At 45.8% G+C, this 18,921-nt stretch overlaps 1 protein-coding gene across 2 annotated transcripts in view; it reads right to left on the bottom strand.

Annotated features, from left to right (window-relative positions):
• The window catches only part of DCLK3 (doublecortin like kinase 3), a 49,084-nt gene extending 30,163 nt beyond the window's left edge, over window positions 1-18,921 (bottom strand). Inside the window, exon 1 of one of the 2 annotated variants that reach the window (XM_070577332.1) lies at window positions 18,604-18,921. In XM_070577332.1, coding sequence (XP_070433433.1) covers window positions 18,604-18,685 — 82 coding nt within the window. In that variant the 5' untranslated portion in view covers window positions 18,686-18,921. The remainder of the gene's footprint in view (window positions 1-18,603) is intronic. The other variant, XM_008543997.2, reaches the window with a different exon arrangement.

The following is an 18,921-nucleotide window of genomic DNA, read 5'->3' as shown; positions in this document are numbered from 1 at the left end:
CAGTACTGCTGCTTTGCCTCATATGCCACAAATACAAATGTTTATAGGGTTTCTCCCCTGCACCAATCTAACCCCACGCATACAGCAGGACAAGCACTGCTTTCTCTGAGCCACTCCTCTGCTCCAAAACCTACAGTGGCTCCGTATTACCATCCTGCAGGATGCCAAACCCGAACTCCTCAACTTGATATGTAACGCCCTCCAGAATCCAGCGGCCCCCATCCATCCCACCCCTACTCCACCCTCACTCCTCCCACCCATCCCAGCCTCACCATCTTGTAAGACCTAAGACCCACAGCCTCCACCAAACCTTCCCTGACCTCACAAGCTCACAGTCAGCTCCCTCCTCTGGAGCTCTGTTCATTCACTCAAGCAACATTTAGCCTGAATGCTTGAGACCCAATACCAGCACTTGGCTGCAGAACACCGGGTCTCCCCTCCTGCTAACTGTTGCCAATCTCAGCTAATTGTTGCTTCATCTTCACAGGTGTAAATCTTCTCCCTCTCAACTTAAGCTCCCTAAAGGCAGAGACCATGGATTATGCAAATTCCCCTTCTCAGCCTTATTACATAGAGCAGGCACTCCAGATTTGGGAAACTAATTCCCAGCGCTAACATCAAACACGTGTACCCAGCCTCAGTCCTCCAGCTCCCCTTGTAAATAATGGAGTGTAACTGCTTTCAGCTCTGGAAGACATCACACGACAGACCTCCCAAACAGATTAAATAAACAAGGTGAAATAAAACATGATCCCAGACGTCCATTTGCCACAAGGAGATTTGCCGCAGCCGCATTTATAAAGAGCGACTATATGGGTGGGGGGAGCAGTACATTTCTTCAGAGTCTGTGAAAGCTTCCTTTTAGAGTAGTGCCAGGAACACCGAATACAGCGTCGGAAGACCTAACTGAAATCCTGGTTCCACCAGGCTCTTATTAGCTGTGTGACCTTGGGAAGGTAACATAATCCCTCTGAGCCTCAGTTTCTACATCCGCCAAATGGGATAGCTCACTCATGCTGAGGATGCCCAGCACGCTGCTTAGCAGAGTGGGCACTCAAACTGGGCTTATTTTCTTCCCTCTCCGAAAGAAAAGAGGCTTGTAACCTTGGATTTCCCCAAACCCATGTACGTACATCTCAAGGGCAAAGAGAATGCAATGCTAAATGTGACTCAGCGGGGTGACTGTGTCATTCATGTAGCAATTGAAATAGAAAACCAGTAGGGACAGGGAAATAAGAGAAACACTCCAGCAAATCTAAGCCTACAGCTCTTCTGGGGAGAGAAAAAAGCTCCCTACTCACTGATCCTAGGACTCTTGGTGTGAGCCAATAAACTTGGTAAGTCACAGGCCTCTTACTGTCGTTGCCTCTAATGGGTTTGGCTCCTGGCAATCGTGTCTTCTATCTGCTGCCACAATTCAGATGAATTAACGTAACCTGATTCCACAAGGGTCAGAGTGACACTTCATTCTACTGAAAAGGCCTTCAAAATGACTGGAAGTCACATCAACCCAGTTTCCTTTCTAATCATTTAGTATTACTTTGTTTAGGCTGCTAATCAGCGAATTTAGGATCAAGAAAAAAAGCAATAAAAAATATATTGCTGAAATTAATCTTTTACTTGTCTTTTTTAATCAGAACAAAGAGAGTGCACCTCTTCCTAGTCATTTTTTAATCCTAACCCATATGTCTAATAACAACACAAAGAAAAACTATGTCTGAGGTCAGCACAAACTTTGGAATTGTTACCTTGGCTCCTAAAAAGCTGTAATAACACTCTGGAAAAAGAAATGGGAGAATCACACCCAAATGCTATAGGACGTAGGTAATACATCATCACTCTTTAAGCATTTACAAATTATGAGTACTAAAGGAAATGGAAACTGGGGTTTTAAAACATCTGGAAATATGCAATACAACGATAATAACAAATGACTGGAAAATAAAAGTCAACGCATCTAATGGCATGCAAACCCCCTTCCTGGCAGGGAAGCTCCCGTTAAAATACTTCCCCTTTTATCAACTTTATTCCTCTTGGTGATTTCCCAGGTTGATCACTGTGGCCTCAGCAGGCGGTGCTGAGAGGCCATTCACGTCTCGTCTTCTGTGGGAGACGGAGGAGGGCTGGCTGGAATCATGTTTTTTTTCACTGAGTAATCATTCGTCCTGGGCGTTTTCCAAGGGGCTGTTTGGGAACAGATTCAATTTGTTCATGTGCAGATATGAGGCAGGAGAAACATTTGCGAACTTAGATTTGATTATGCAAACATCCCAAGGAGGGTTTTCTAAACGAATAAAAACTTGGAATGCAGCCTCTCGCTAAGCTTCAAAAATGCTACTGTTTCATAATAAGTCAGAAGCCTGACCAACATCCGTATTGATCAAAGCTGGAGAAATTAATAAAGGTAAGGTAATAAAATAAAACTGCCATACTATTGGCTGTCATTGTTGCTGACACTCCTATGTCCAATTAACGTCATCTCTACCTAATCTTCTTTATTACCAACAGGACACTAACCAAGACCTCAGAAACAGAGGAAGTAAAAAGACTTCCTCCTGCTCTCATCTCAGAAGGGCCCTGTTCTGGGTTGTCTTTTATCTGCGGACCAGTCATGCCAAGTTCCTGGAGTGCCCCCAGCATATTGGCACAAGCTCCCTGTGTGGTCTCTGAGTGAGGACTATTCGCCAGTCCTTGTTAGAGCCCACCTAACGGATGTCTGATACTTTTTTCCTAAGCTACTCAGTGATTTAAAGATGAAGTTTACGCGGCCAGCCCAGTGCATAGTGGTTAGGTCCACGCCCTCCACTTCGGCGGCCCAGGGTCCCTGGTTCATGGGCCATGGACATACACACTGCTTATCAAGCCATGCTATGGCAGTGTCCACATACAAAATAGAGGAAGACTGGCACAGGTGTTAGCTCAGGGACAATCTTCCTCAAGCAAAAAGAGGAAGACTGGCTACAGATGTTAGCTCAGGGCCAATCTTCCTCACAAAAAAATGAAAAAATAAAGATGAAGTTTACTGTCCCAGCTACTCTGGAGTTACGATGAGTTTTATGGACTGCCTCCATTGTTTACAAGAGTATTTTAAAGTGACCAAGCTTACACGTCTTTCCTTGCTTTTGATGCTCATCCTGATCCACTCAACCATTCCCGTCTCCCTCCCGTGATTTTCGCACTCACGCTGATCTAGTCCCGCCTATGCTACCCATCTCATCATCACATCACGGTTCCCATTTCCTCCTCTGCTATAGTTGTATTTTGTCACATGGAGCAAGAACCCTCAGGCTCCCTGTGAGCCGGAAAGCATCTTCCTCTCTCCCCAGACGTCCCAGGACACAGCACAACAGAAAGGGCCCACGCCCAAGGTAGGAACTTTTCCCCACTGTCACTGATGTGCCTCATCTGGGCATCCTGCAAAAGTGGCTAAACCGGCGTCTCCCGTTTCTGATGTACTGTGTTCTCCAGACAGGGCTTGTCAAATGTTACTGTGCACACACACCATCCGGGGACCATAGTAAAGTGCAGGTCCTAATTCAGTCACACAAGGTCTCGGGTGGGGGTGGGGCTGGAGATTCTGCATTTCTAACAAGGTCTCAGGTGATGCCAATGACGCTGGCCCAGGGACCACACTTGGAGAAGCAAAGATACAGAGGGAAGTTTCGGAGTATCCTTCTGGGCGTGCTGGTGTACTATAAGCAATTTCAAAGTGGCCCCTAAACCAATTCCTTAGGGTGGTCTTATAACAAACCGCATCTTGATTTTCATAATGTGAATAAGTAATCAAAACATGACATCACCAGTGCAAAAAGTCCAGTCATGATTTCCTCACCAAAGGATTTTCTCAAGTATGATAGATAGAAGTGGGGGAGGGAGTGATCTAGAATTTGACCACCCACAGTGGACCAGCAGCATCTTTTTATTAGAAATGGAGAATTTCACCCTCCAACCCAGACCCACCAAATCAGATTCTGTATTTTAGCAGGATCCCCGGGTGGTCTGATGCACATGAAAGGCTGTGAAGCACTGCTATAGAATACCTCTTGCTTCACCCAAGTGGTCAGTGAACCAGAACATCCAGACCACGGTGGGAGAGATCACCATGGGACACAGCCACTTGGTTAACCCTGCAAGTGTGACCCAGCTCAATCCAAACTGGGATCCAGGGTCGGCTCTGGCCCAGTGCTGGGATTATGTCTCTGGGATCTCTTTGCACCAGTTGGCAAATGGGCAGGAACCGGTGGGGGCCATGGGAAGGCAGCAGTGTTTTGTGCAAGACACTGGTGGACACCTGGGAGAAGATAACAAGCATAGGAGGTAATGACAAAAGAGTGGAAGGATGGCATCTGCGCCAGCCCTTCTGGTCCTTGGAGCACAGGGTTAAGGATGGATGCTGAAGGAGCTGGGTTTCAAAACCCTGTCCTGTGTGAGCAGGTGGGGCCGCTGGGACTCCAAAGTGGGCATTAATATCAACGGCCTCATTTGCTACCAGGCTGGTGAGGCCTCGGACGTCCCAGCAACCACAATAAGAGTTTCTCTCCCACTGCTCTTCCTCCGGATGAATCCTCCTCCCGCTTTCTGACTAGTTTGTCATGCGAAGACTTTATGCTCCTCTTTTTGCCGGCGGCTCTGTGTGCCACTGTTTGGGGAGCCTCTCCAGATGCCATTCTGTCCCTCCCGTTGTCCTCCTTTGCAACATCTGATGCCGGTTTGTTTTGACCAAAGCTTCTCCTGGGGATAGCTTATCTTTCAGTCTCATCCCTGGGTGTCATGTTTCCTCCCAACGCTCCCCGACTCACCCTCACCGGCGACCTCATCCCTGGGGTGTCACCATGGACTCAGTAAAATTCCAAGAGGGCACAGCTCCCAGGCGGGCTTTTGTTTCCTACGACCTGGATTTCTAATCCCAGTTGTCTGTTGTAGCTGGAAGATCACAATAACCTTGATCTGGGCTGTGGGGTGTCACCACGGACTGAGTAAAATTCCAAGAGGGCACAGCTCCCAGGCGGGCTTTTGTTTCCTACGACCTGGATTTCTAATCCCAGTTGTCTGTTGTAGCTGGAAGATCACAATAACCTTGATCTGGGCTGCGTTTTGCTTTTCTGGGTGCTGCTTAGGGAGGCGCTGTGGGTGTGTTCATTTGAAAGGGGAACACAAAGTACATTCCACCTTGGGAGCAGTCTCCAGCTGACTCGATGCCTGCAAGGCTTCACATTTTCCTCTTTCTTTCTGGTTATGGCACCCCGAGGCCTTCACTGGCCCATCAGTCTCCATCGGCCTGTGTCATCACAACATTTAAACACTGGGCTAGCCAGAGCCTCACCACCTTCCATCCCTATGGGTGAAGCTGCAAAAATCATTCTGAAAGCAAACTCTTCCATCTTTTTTTTCTAGAGGGACTGAGCACATCTATTTTATTTCTAATTCTTCCTGCTTTGGTTTGAACGGATCTTAGATCAATGTAAAGACACTTGGAATATTTGAACCATCTGTCAGAGCCTGGCCCTGATGACTCTCACCCCTCATTTATCAGATGCTCATCTGAGGGGCAGGCGGACACCTCCACCATCCGTTATTACACAGGACAGAGGAGGCAGGGAGCCTGTGGATTCTTTAGAAAGCAGTTTTCAAACAATTTTGACTTCTTGATAAGACAACCTCCATGAACAACATATAATTAAATAGAAAGCAAGTAAAACAATTCAAGAGGAAATGTTTCCAAAAAATATATAGCTTTCATTCACATTCAGGAGAGATGACACATTTGAAAACACAGGGCTATTTATGTACAATAATAATACGGGAATATTATGAATACCTTATGCCAATAAATAAGACAACTTAAATGAAAGGGATGAATTCCATGAAAGAAACATATTACCAAAGTTCACTCAAGAAAAAATAAATAATCTAAATAGCTCCACTGTGCCATTTATCTGAGGTTTAGGTACACCAAACTCGGGAAGAACTTTCCATAAATATTCAAGACATGATCATTTTACATGATTGATTAGATTTACTGGTAAAAATCCTCATAAATTGCTTATGCTGAAAGATGCATCCTTTGTAAACAAAAGTAATGCCATGGATCCAATGGAAGAAGGATGCAAAGAAGGATCCTATGGAGAAGTCGTGTGTTGGATGCAAAAGCTGTGTGGGTGAAAATCGTTGCACATTAGAAATGAAAGGGCCAGTAGCCTAACACACTCAATTTTTAGATAGAGCTGTAGGCCATAGAAGGTAAGCAATTAGCTCAAGGCCACACAGCTAGTTAGTAAGAACTGAAACAATCCCTGCACAGATCCTGAATCTTTTTGAACAATGGCTAGGACAGGTTTAGGGGTGTCACTTGTAACCATGGAATAAAGCAAAGCTCATGGGATCATCCACAGGAAACAGAGCAAGACTCAGACTCATCAATGGGCATCAATACCTAAGCAAAGCAGCCTAGTTTAGCTCTGCCCTAATTGTTAAGCCAGCCAGCATCCCAACTAGGCAAAATAAATTCACACAGTCTTCCTGCAGCTGGCAATAGCTTTTCCCTGACATGGCCCTAGACAGGATGATCTAAAAAACTCCCTGAAGTGTATTAAGATTCCAAACAAAGAAGAGAGATGTTGGGGTAAAGCAGATTAAGGTGCAAACTTTTCTTCCTTCAGGGAATTCAAACTGGGTTTGGTTTTCCTCTAATTTAAAAGTAGGGAAGTCATGGTGCCAAGACCCTGACTGCAACAGAGATCCAACAGGCACCACAGAGCTCCAGCCGTGGCCCCAGTACCCACCGTGAATGCCAGAGCCAAGAGGGGCCTCACCTACATCTCTGCTGGCAAAGTGCCTGGTGGTCCTCACTGCCATGGGAGCCTGCATGACTACCATGAGCATGGCTTCCCAGGATGGCCAAAAAGACTGTAACAAGATGACGGGCATAAGGTTGCCTGCAAATGGTAGAACTCAGTATGTCACATTGTGGTTAAATCAGATTGACAACAGTGGTACCAAGGCAAGCAGGCTCCTCCGCTGAGAAGCCAGCCTCGGTGGGCAGAAACTTACATGGTTCCGGAAACAGCCCAACTGCTGCATTTGGCCTTTTGAGAGCATCATACACAAATGTTTTAACAAAGGCTACTGCCTTGTTGAGGTAAACATTGGCAGCTTCTGGCTTCTCCAGCAGTTATGGTTAAGCTTCTTTGGGATCCCTCACGATGCTATCTCTTGGCATTTGCCAAAAATATATAACTTACAGAGATGGAGTCTACTAAATAAATGGGTTCTTGCTTAGCAAGATTCCAAATACACAGACCTAATGCCAGGCATGTGGTAGGCTGACAATAAATAGGTGTTGTATGAAAGAACCCAATAAATCCATAGTAGTGTTAATGAAAATAGCCCATCAGTTGAGTTCATAATCATCAGAATGTGCTGGGTGATCAAAGTAACCATATACTCATGGTTTTTCATCTGTTTCTGCCCCCAAATCTATCTAAAGCTACTTAGTCATCAACGTTCTACAGGGCCAGCACAGTCGCGGATGCTGTAAGTGGCCGCCCAGATGCCCTTTACCAGGCAATGGCCCCCATCCACCAGCTCTTTTGAATGTTGGCTGTTAAAGGTCCACCACTGCTCAATTGTCCCAGGAATGACTCTCGCTGCCTAGAGCCACTCCACTCAGGAGGTTACACACCCAACCCTACCTTCACAGGACAGCCCATAATCAACGACCGACTGATGGGGACAAGGAAGGGTACAAAAGACTTGCCCCTTACCCCAAGGTGGGACCAGCTCTGTGGAGCAATGCATGCTACAGAGCACCTGTGGGCTCAGGCTGAGGCCCGTCTCCAGCTGAGACCACATCCTTGCTTAGCTATGTCCCTGGCTCATCTTGCTGCTCTAACTCCCTTCTCCTGAGAGCTCTCCTCAATAATCACATGCCCAAGAATCCCCACCTTGAGTTCTGCTTCCAGGAACTAGACCCACACCATCGCCCAAAACTATGAAAGGCCTTTAAATTTTAAAATAGGAATGAGTGCTGTTTTGTGGCATTTTTTAAAAATTCCTAAGTAGAAGGCATTCCTTCTCTCATGTTGCATTAAAAACAACAGGCAGTTAATTACCCAGAGGTGCCTGGAGTGTCTTCAAACTATTTCTCTCACATCCTTCCTCCCTTTGTCCAGGTGCGCAATGGATCTAACATCACTTCTCCAAGATGCCTTCTCTGAAGACTCTCAAACCACTCCATACCCATCACTTGGCAGTCCTGCTTCTTTCTTCAGAGCACTTACCACTCTTGGTGTTACAATATTCACTTGATGCTTTAACCTCTGTCTCCCCAGCCCTCTAGCTCTGCAATGTCTAATGTGATGGCCACTAGCTCTATGCGCTTATTTTCAATTTAAGTTTAAGTTAATTAAATTACTGTGCCTACCACAGTGGCATAGAGTAGACACTCGATGAATATATGTGAGTGAACGAAAGAATAGTTCACAGCGATCATCAGATTCCCCTAGATCTAATTTTGGAACTTTGACACTGAAAACTGATATTCTCAAGGGTAAGAAAAGAACGGTAAGAACATGTAAGAAAAAGTTCCTTAAAAAGCTATGAAAGGATATGACTATTACTGGTTGAATTTTTAGCGGATGGTAGTTAATTGTAGGTTAAAAAAACACAATGCCAGCCTCCAGATGGAGACAGCTAGCTAGCCAGAAACTGCTGAGAATTTTTGACAGTTTCAAGGCAGCATGGAAAATAGAAAACTTCCCTTTTTTTCCCCTGAGATGGGTAGATATTTAAAACCCCACTCCCTCCTCCCAGTAGAATAAAAATCCATTATGTATGTTTTTTCCTTTGTTAACATCCTTACTTAAGACTACTTAAAAGCCCACACATTGTGTTTATGGCCATGCAAACACGCTAGGGGCAAGACTGTCTAGAACAAGCTAGAGATCCAGTCTGTCTCCTCACCCAACACTTACACTCCTCTTTATAAGGAAACAGCTTAACAAAGACCCCTACTTTGTACTCTTGATGAAGAAAGCACAACTAAACACAAAGAGAATCAGGCAACCACTGCTGTCTTTGCTTTGTAATATAGACAAAGCAACTGGAAAAAAATAAATAACTAACAAATGTTCCTGAGAACATGGAAACCACAGGGATCTTGCAACTGGTTCTGGGATTTTTCATTTATTCCCTATTTCTCCTTAATGTGAGTGTGGACTCCTGTTTTTCTTTCATACTACATCTTTGGAAAATACCATTTTCAAAACCCGTAAAGCATCTTCAGTTATGCCATTCTTGCAGAAAATGACCAATTCCTTGGAATTCTAAGTGAATAGTAATAGCATTAAAAAGAACATAACAAAAGGTTCTAATAGCCAGCACACAGCATCCCCATGACCTCGTGCTCAGGAGCGTCCTCAAAGATGACTAGGGAGGCCTGCCATCCATGGGCATCAGGCGGCTCTAAGTTCCAAGAACAAGGAAGAGCTTCGATCTAGTGCACTTGGCTTCTTTCTGTTTCTTTTCTCTTCTCAAATTAATATGTCCAAAGATTCTGGTTTTCTTAACTCGAACAGAAGGTGAGACCCTAACCAGGGATGTAGTATCCTTTTATTTTGTTTTATATTAACCAGTCTGACTTGCCAGGCCTGTCTTTGGCATCGCTGTAGAGCCGGCATCTCTAACATCATCTTTTATTATCCGCACTCAACATATAAACGTGCTCTTACTAACAAGTGTCAGTCATCTAAGGGAAGACTATGAGGTTGAAGCTGGTCATGTCTAGGACCAGTCAGAGACATCTACAAGCAAGTTTTAAATTCATGGAAGATTATGTCTCAAAGAGAAAACACACAATGAACCCAAGCTGTTTGTTTTCACAGGATCTGTAACTCTGCGCATGGACTGTGGGGGTGGCATCCTCTGATTCCTACCTACCACATACCCAACTCCTTTGTACACATTTTCTCTCTCTATCGCCCTCCTTTCCTCCTGAAATTTATTTCACTTCTACAGTGTATCTATTTGTTTATTCTGAGCTACCTGGAAAAGAAATTAGAGCACATGGAACCTCATGAAATAGCTTTACATGTTTTTACTTCAAAATATAATTAGAAAGTGGCGAGCAATAAGGCCAAAATTTTTAATTATGTATGCCATATTTATATTAAATATATAAATACATATGTATAAAAGCTTTCTATATAACAGCAATAACCAGTTAGGAAATATAATTTTAAAAGTAATAACATCATAATGTCAACATATACAGAATTCCTAAGAATAACTTTAGCAAGAAATGTATAGGATCGACATAAGGAAAACTACAAAAGTGAGAGAAGAAATAGAAGATCCATTTAAATGACTGTCCCTTCCAGAATGTGAAGTCCTAATAAGCTAAACACATCAGTTCTTCACCATTGTAATTTGTAGGTTTGAGGCAATTTAAGCACTAATGCAATTTTTGAGAGAGGACAGGAGGGAGACGAGTAATGAAGACAATAAAATATATCACAGAGCCACAATTACAATGTCTTGGTACTTACACAAGAATAGCTGAATTTAAGGAAAAATAAAACTATAGCCCACAAATATATCCTACTTCACATAAGAATTTAATGCATAATAAAAGATCATTACGAACTAATGGGGAAGGTAAGAATAATTTTTGTTCAGTATTGAAACAATTGGTTAATAACGTGGAAATAAAATGAATTTGGATTTTTATTTCACAAGGATATACTAAAATAAATTCCAGGTGAATTAAAAGCTATAGAAAAATATAGAGAAATTGTACTTTAATATTAATCAAACCACTGAAGAGGGACGGACTTTGGAAATTAGAAGCATTCAAGAAGATCATAGGTAAAAGATCCTGAGTTCTTACAGATCAGTACAGAATGGGGAAATGGAGGAAGGGCTGACTTAAGCGTTGGCACCCCAAGGGGACAGTGCTGATGCTCCGTGTCACGTAGGGATGTGCCTCAACCAATAAATGCCCAAAAGCTCAGTGGCTACCAGAATGAAAGTTTCCTGCTCATATGAATTCCAAGGTGGAGTCAGCCGCCTTCCTCCATCTCAGATCCTCCCTGTTTGACGCAGTAGCTAGAGAGAGAAGCGATGGCAGCGCTCTGGCTCTTACCTGCCTTGTATAAGGAGTCACACATCCTACTTCTACCCACAGTCCAGGGGCCCCAGTCAACCCAAAAGGGTCTTGTGTCTTGGACTGGACTCTCCCAAAAGCAGAGTTTGGGGTAAGGATTTGAGTTTAGTTGGGAGGTGATCCTGGGAAGCACTGGAGGAGAGTGAAAAAATGAGACACAACAGCGGCATGAATAAGCAGGTTACTACTGTGGGCAACCTGGGCTCAGCTCTGCTGGGGACCTCTGGGAAGAATAGGTGGAACATGCCTGAGGATTGTCTCACCAGAGAGGCAAGGAAACTGTGATATTTATCCACCCATTCCCCTCCATTAAGAAGGTTGAGAGCTGCTCCTAGGGACATTAACTCCTCAGCACTTCTGGCTTTCTCCAAGAATGGGCCAACCATGCCTCTGCAGCCAAAGAGTGCCCTCAAACAGTGTTACAGTGGATTGTGGAGGAAACATCAGAACAGGGACTATCGACAGGGACCGACAGCATCTGCTACAGAAGCGGAGCATGTGGACATCTGGGGAGCACCAGCTGTCTCTGCCACGGATATAGAGACCCAAGTTCTAGAGGATTCTGGTTGCAGCCAATCTGAAACCAACACAGCATCTGAACTAAATTGAACAAGCAGTTTCATCCAACTCATTCCTGGAAGAGGTAGTCCTCAAACCAGGTTGTTGCTGGGAGATCTGCTCCACCAACCAGCCTGAGGCCAGAAGATGCTTCTTAAAGGGTGCCCTTCTAGCTCATGGGTATGGAGATGGCTGTTAGGAAAAACGCTCTGCTAGTTAGAGGGGGTTCCAAGATGAAAACACACAGTCCCTGTCCTCAAGTAGCATGTGGTCTCTGGGGGTGACAGGTAACCACTTGCCTACAGACCATTTATTACAAATTCCAAAAAGTCACAGTGGGGGAAGCTACACATCTCCATGGACGACCTTGGAGGCTCTGCCATGAAGATGATGCCTGAATCAAGGCCAAGAGACAAGTAGAAGTTTGTCATGAGTGGAAATAAGCAGAGTGAAAGCCACTTCTGGCAGCTTGCTCATGTTGCTCCCATCAGTTGGTGTATTGGGTAAATAATTCATACAAAGAGGAAACACCAAATTACATTTTAAATTATTTAATGCCAAAAACGTTAATTAACACAAGATTTCACTCTAGCAACCACAGGGATTTGTTTTTAGTTTGTGACATTTTTATTCGCTTGTCTATTTGGGTGGCCTCATGTTCTCTGCCCTCCACTTCCCCAAAGGACAGAGTTTCCATATTCCTTGTTATATAATTACCTAGAGATCATTTAACCTACACCACATGTGATCTCTCCTCGGAGAATTTTGAGTATCTCTGTGCAAAAAAACAGAGTGGAAAGTTGATTGGTGATGTTCTTAAAAACTGAAGGCAGATAACTATCTCATTTTATGGTATGACAGCTTCTATCTCAGAACCATGCACAATTTTCTCAGTTTTTTTTCACTTTCTTCAAACATGCAGAAGACAAAAGAGTATGTACTCAATTAGGCAAAATGTTGCCAGAACCCTCTCCAATGGGTCAGAAGCAGCAGGCACAATAGAAAGGCTAACAAAGCAACTCCTATCACCCAAATGAGCACTAATTAAATGTCCTGGAGAGGAAAAACAGACCCCACAAGACACAGCAGTTCTTCGGAAATCGGTTCAGGAAAGTTCAAGTCAGTTAGGAAAGAAGGGATGATGAATACGGCTGAGCACAGCTCTAGCCTTGAGCTCTTCTGTTCTTTTCATGGACACGTGTGGTCCTCACCCTGGTCAGTGGCACCATCAACTGCTCAGTCATCCCTGACTCCTCTTCCCTTCCCTCACCTCTCACATCCAGTCAATCTCCAATTCCTATGGATTCCACCTCCTAAATGTCTTTCAATATGACACCTTCTCTCCATTCCCTTAACTGCTTACTGCCTTGGTGCCCACTGTCATCACATCTGACCTGAAGCATCTGCTTCTAGCCTTCCTCCCTACCCTTCACCTACCCACACACCTGTTCAAAGTGAAGTCTCTAAACCATTCAGTTGACCATCTCTCTCCACTTCAGTAAACACTCCAGTGGTTTTCCACCTGTTTCTCCAATTCTGGGGGATCCTTGGACATATTTGAGGGGCTTCATGAGTTCTCTAACATTATTTTTTGTTTAACTTTGCACTTTCATTTTCATGATTATCTTTTTTAAGATTATCAGTAGAAAAACAATGGAAACATATTCTGGATCATCTGAACAACCATGTTATGACCATGTGCTGACACATCATTTCACTATATGAATTCTTGCATTTATGATGTAGTAGGCAACAAGAAATGTTATTTTAACTGTCACGGGCTAATGAGACTTAATATAGAGAGAGGAAACTGATGAGAGAATTGAGCCATCACACAATCCACGTGGCATGGCACATAGCATACCAAATTCATCAGAACAAATTCATAGAACCAGAAACGGTGGTTTAGTTTTAGCAAAAATAACTTCATCCATCACATTAAATTCATGAAATTAATCTGAATTTACTCGATTTGTAGATGTGTTGATATTTTATTTATATAATTCGTTTTGGTTTTATGGTCACATGAAAGCTCTAAATAGAGAGTTTAGACCTATTTAATGTTGCTATATATTTGAATTGCATTATAATAAAAATAACTTCAGCTATCACTAGGATCTACAAGATTTCTTTTCCTTTAAAGAAATTCACATAATACTCCATTTGAGAACCTCTGGCCTTAAAGAATGAGGCATCAGCTCTATAACAAGGCATATGTGGGAAAGACAGTGATGTTCTCTGGACTTTCTATCCACACCGCCCAACATTTCCCAGCCCCCTCACAATGAGTCCTGGCCAATGGGCTGTGGCATAAGCAGCAACTCATCAGTTCCAGACTGAAGCATGGAAGAGGCGGAGAGCATGATCTCCCATGATCTCCTCCTGCACTGGTGACTACATAGGCCACGTTTTCCAAATGGTGTGGCTGTAAGATGGGGAAAGCTCTGTCAACTTGGCCCTCCACTGACATGTGAGGGACACAGAGTATGAGTGAAAAGTAACCTTTGTTGGGTTAAGCTACTAAGATGATGAAGTTAATTTGTTACTACAGCAGAACGGGCCCTATCCTGACTAATACACGTTCAAGAACCAAGCTCTGTCTCCCTGATCAACTTCCCATCACAATCCATCCTCCAAATGACTCTTAGTACAGTGACCTGAATAAAGGCACCCTACCTCTACACAAGCTGTTCCTTAATCCTAGAATGCCATTCCCCATATTGTTCTGCCCTCCTCCCCTACCCCACCACTGTGACTCATCCTCCAAAACCCAGTTCAGACATAATTATTGCCAGGAAGTTTTCCTCCATTTCTCAACCCTCTTACTACCATCTCCATTACCCATGAACTCTACAGAATGCTTATCTCACCACGTAATAATCACATGTTTACATGCCTGCCTCTACCCCGCCCCCAACAACACTGTGGTAGGGTCAGTGGCTTATTCATCTTTCCATCCTCAAGGCCAGCATGCAGGAGAAGTAGGCAGAATTTGGCCATTTGGGAAGGAAGAGCTTCCTCTAGGGGTCTGGTCCTAAGCCACAGGAAGGAAGCTGCATTCTGTCCATCACCTTCTTTAGGAAGCAGCAAGTCCCAGCTCTCTCTGCCCCAGCTCCAGGTCAGACCTGCTTAGGAGGTCCAAACCCTCCCCGTCATCTCAAACACAGTGTTCTTCAGCCCCCACAAAGGACTCAGACTTTACCTTGGGAGGAGTGGCCCAGGGCCTTATACTCACAGTGTGGTCCCCAAACGAGCAACACCTACAGAACTTCAGAGCTAGCGAGCAGAGCAGAACGTCAGGCTCCACCCAAGACCTCCTGAATCAGAAACTGCATTTTAACAAGATCCCCCAGATGATTCATATGCCCAATAATATTTGAGAAGCACTGGCCCAAGACACCCAAACAGAATTCTAGCCTAAAAGGTAACTTTAATAACAATATATTCTATTTGTAATAATATCAGCTGAGTGCTTTACATCACTTAATCCTCAGAACAATTCGTTCATGTTCATTTTACCAATGAGGAAACTGAGGCTCAGAGTGGTTGGGTACCTTTCCCAGGATCACACAGCTTTGAAGTGTCAGAGCCAGGATTTAAAGGCAGTTCTGATGGATCAAGAGCTCTAACCCCCATAACGACACACTACACAGCACCCTGCCATTTGCAAAGCTCTGTGAACACTTTGCCTTCAAGACCAGCCCAAGCCGCTCAGGAGACTCCCCTGTCCCTTCATGCAGCTGCTGAACTAGTGCTCCTCTCTGTTCCATCACTTACTACGCACACCACAGTGCCTCCACATACACCACTGTCCCCAAGAGACAGCCAGTTCTCCCTGGGTAAGGATTTTATAGGCTTGCTCAATAACTATTTGATGAGTCAATGAAAATATGTGCCCTTTGATCATCAAACAACCCTCTGAAGTCGGCTGGGCAATTATTAAGAAAAGAAAGATGAAGACACTGAGGTTCCCAGAGAAGTTCAGTGACTTGCCCCAGGTCACCGGGAAGCCCCGGACCTCTGGGGTTGGAACTCAACTCCCCAGTTCCCAGTACAGATGTCTTCTTCCCACTCTTCCACTCTCCCTGTATTTCCCTCTTCTGACATCATTACCAGACATTTAACAAAAACATCCTTTTCAAACAACTCTCCCACATTTGCATCTTCAAAAGGGGTTCTGCTTTACCAAGAGATGGGCCAAATTTAGACACTAACAGGAGGTCACCAAAGGAAAAAGTGCGGAAACTCTGGATAATAGATACAACAGGCCCCTGGGACTCAAGGAAAGGAAACCTCCACAGGCAAGAGCCTCTGCCTAAAGCAGCCCATCTGAGCCCCTACACAATGACGCCACAAGGCAGAGGCCCCTTGGAAGGGCAGGCTGGTGGAGACCTGCCCACCCTCCCTGACCACCACCGCCTGCAGTCTGGGGTACTGTGGCTCCACTGGCCAAAATAGCCTTTCCCTTCCCTTTAGTGGCTGTAGAAAGAAGCCAAGACATTTAACCAGCTCGTCCAGAGAAAAGTAAAACATCTGCCTAAAATATTCAAATATTTAGGAAAACATAGGAGGCAAATTTCCCTTGAACCGGGAAAAAGAGGTATGAGAGGAGCCAAGAAATAAGATCCTGGGACAACTAAGGAACTCTCCATTTTGTTTTGCTTCTCTGAGCACCAGGCACAAGCACCATGCCACCCCTTCTGTTGGGCATTGCCAAAGGCACCCAGATGAGGAGACTAATGGGCACTGAATCCCATGCCTGGGCACAGGACTCCATCCTCCCAGAAGGAGGCATCTTGTGCAAATTCATACAAAGGCACCCTACAGGCTAGCACAGGCTACCCATTACTATGATACAGTCTTACTCAGATATCACGGGAGGAAAAATACATTGAGAGTGAGAGGGTCCATGTTTTTGGTTGGGTTCCCAAGAATCAGATCCCGAATAAGAATTCCTATGAAAGTGTTTTATTAGGAAGTATTCCTAGGAAAAGCTGGTAGGGGGGCAAAGAAGAGAGACAAGAAAGAGAAGCAAGCCCAGAAAGACTCACAGAGGTCAACCTGACACAACTCCACAGTGGATCTCTGAGTGTCTCAATCAAGGGCAAGGGAACTGGACTATTTATCCTCCAGCACCTACAGTGATTGGTTAGGGGCTGCCGCTGGGGGAGATGTCAATTTCCAGGCACTCCTTGCTCTTGGTTCCTATAGACCAAGCAGATTCCAGAAGCCCTTGTGTCATCCTCCAACAAAGAGAAGGGGCTGGCAGTTGGGAATGAAAGAGCTCAGGGCACCAATGTGCACAAAAATGGCAAAGGACTCGGAGAGGATAGAGCGTAGACCTGAAGCACCTGGGACGGTCCAGAGACCAGTATTTCTTTCTCCTAGTCTTGCCCAAAGCCTGGCCATGATAACAGGAAGACTCCAACTCCAGTATTCTGAGCCTCACGGGGTTCTCATGCAGGGCCTCTTTCCCTCCTCACTTCGTTTAGCTCATCATCAAGCAACATGGCTCAGAGACCTCTCAGACCTAAATGGAATGAGTTACAAAGCATCTTTCAGAAATTGTTTTCTGCCTCTGTTCCTTTTCCAGTGAAGCACCTTATGGCACCACCCAAAGCAATCCAAATACTAAACTGAAATTCTTTTCTGAAGTTGGACTGCCCAGAAAACCCAATATCCCTTTCCTTTTCCTCCTCCTGGGGCCCCCGCTTCTTGCTACCTTGCCCCTTAAGGATGAGCACAATGCCTGGCTACTGCTCTAGATGCCTCCCTCATGGTGATTGTTGGCTCAACACTAGCCCAACAGATCTCTTCTATAAGCATGGACATGGACTAACTTCACAGCTCCTAACACAACCACCAAAGCACAGGACCACCTCATGCCAAGATGCTTCATGAAAAGCAACCCCAAAGGTAGGGCCCAGCTTCAATTTGATAGCTGTCATCTTGGACAATACACCAAGGAAAGGAAGGGATATAGGAATCAACAGGGAGAGGGTGAGTTGGAGTGATGACTAACTGTTGGGGATGAATAACAACTGAGTTCCCTCCACAACTTCTCCTCACCCCCGACTCCCAGCAGGCGGATACTCTGAAAAGGTGTCCCCAGACGCCTCTGCCCAGCACTGGTGCAGTCTTCTCTCTACCTCACAACACCTCGCCCCCAGAGCCAGATGTGCAAGGCAGTGTAAATGCGGTCCTATATTTGAAATTAATTGATGGGATATTTCAGAAACTCATGGTTTGTTTCCGTTAATTCTCAAATCCTTTGCCTCTAGCCTTTTTCCTAAGGGTCTTTAGTGCTTCTGTGTGTTTCTTTATCTAGTTCTAGGGAGAGTTTCCCTTCCTTTAGCTAGGTCAGAGAGTCTGGAGGCCTGGGTTCAAATCCCAACTCCACCGCTTTCAAGCCACGCGACCTTGAGCAAGTCAAGACTTCTGGGCACCTCCGTTTTCTCATCTGAGAAATGGGGATAATTCCACCTTCCTGACAGGTTTTGAAGAGGAGGAGGTCAACTCTGGTAAAGCACCTGGCACGTTGAGATGCTCAATAAATGTCAGCTCCCTCCCTGGCGCCTTCCCTCTTCTGCACCTTGCAAAATGCCCAAGCGTTTCCCAGGAAGGTCCCTCTGGCTGGAGAGGGAGAGGAAACCAGCTCCGGATAGCGTTATCTCCAGTAAGCGAGTTTCAGCGGTGTGGACACACGGACACACACACACACACACACACACACACACACACACGGCACGCTTCGGGGACCCCCGCGGGACTGGCACTGCTGCTCCCTCCTGCAAGGAGCGGGGTCTCCAGGCAGGGCGACAGAAGAGCTCCCACGCCAGCCAGGCGGCGTCGCCGACCGGTCCGCGGGAGCGCACGGCACTTACCCGGGGCAGGCCGAGCAGGGCAGCCGGGGCCGGGCCGGGCCGGGGGCGGTGGCGGGCGCGGGGTGGGCGCGGCGGCAGGCATGGCGCGGCGGCGGGCTCGGGGCGAGCGAGGCGCGGCGGTGCAGAGCGGGGCCGCGGCTCGACGGCCGAGAGGCACGGACAGGCGGGGCGCAACGCGAGCGGCGACGAGCCCGCGCCCGCCTTCTCTCCTCTTTCCCCGCCGCTGCCCTCCCCGCGCCGCGCCGCGCCCGGCGACAGCCACCGGGAACGTCTCCGGGGGCGCTGGGCTTAGCAACCGCGCGCCCGCCGCACCTCCCT

The sequence above is a fragment of the Equus przewalskii genome, chromosome 15, assembly GCF_037783145.1.
Source record: "Equus przewalskii isolate Varuska chromosome 15, EquPr2, whole genome shotgun sequence".
In the NCBI taxonomy this organism is placed as follows: Eukaryota; Metazoa; Chordata; class Mammalia; order Perissodactyla; family Equidae; genus Equus; species Equus przewalskii.
The sequence above is the reverse complement of the archived record's forward strand: the minus strand, read 5'-3'. Positions and strand labels throughout refer to the sequence as shown.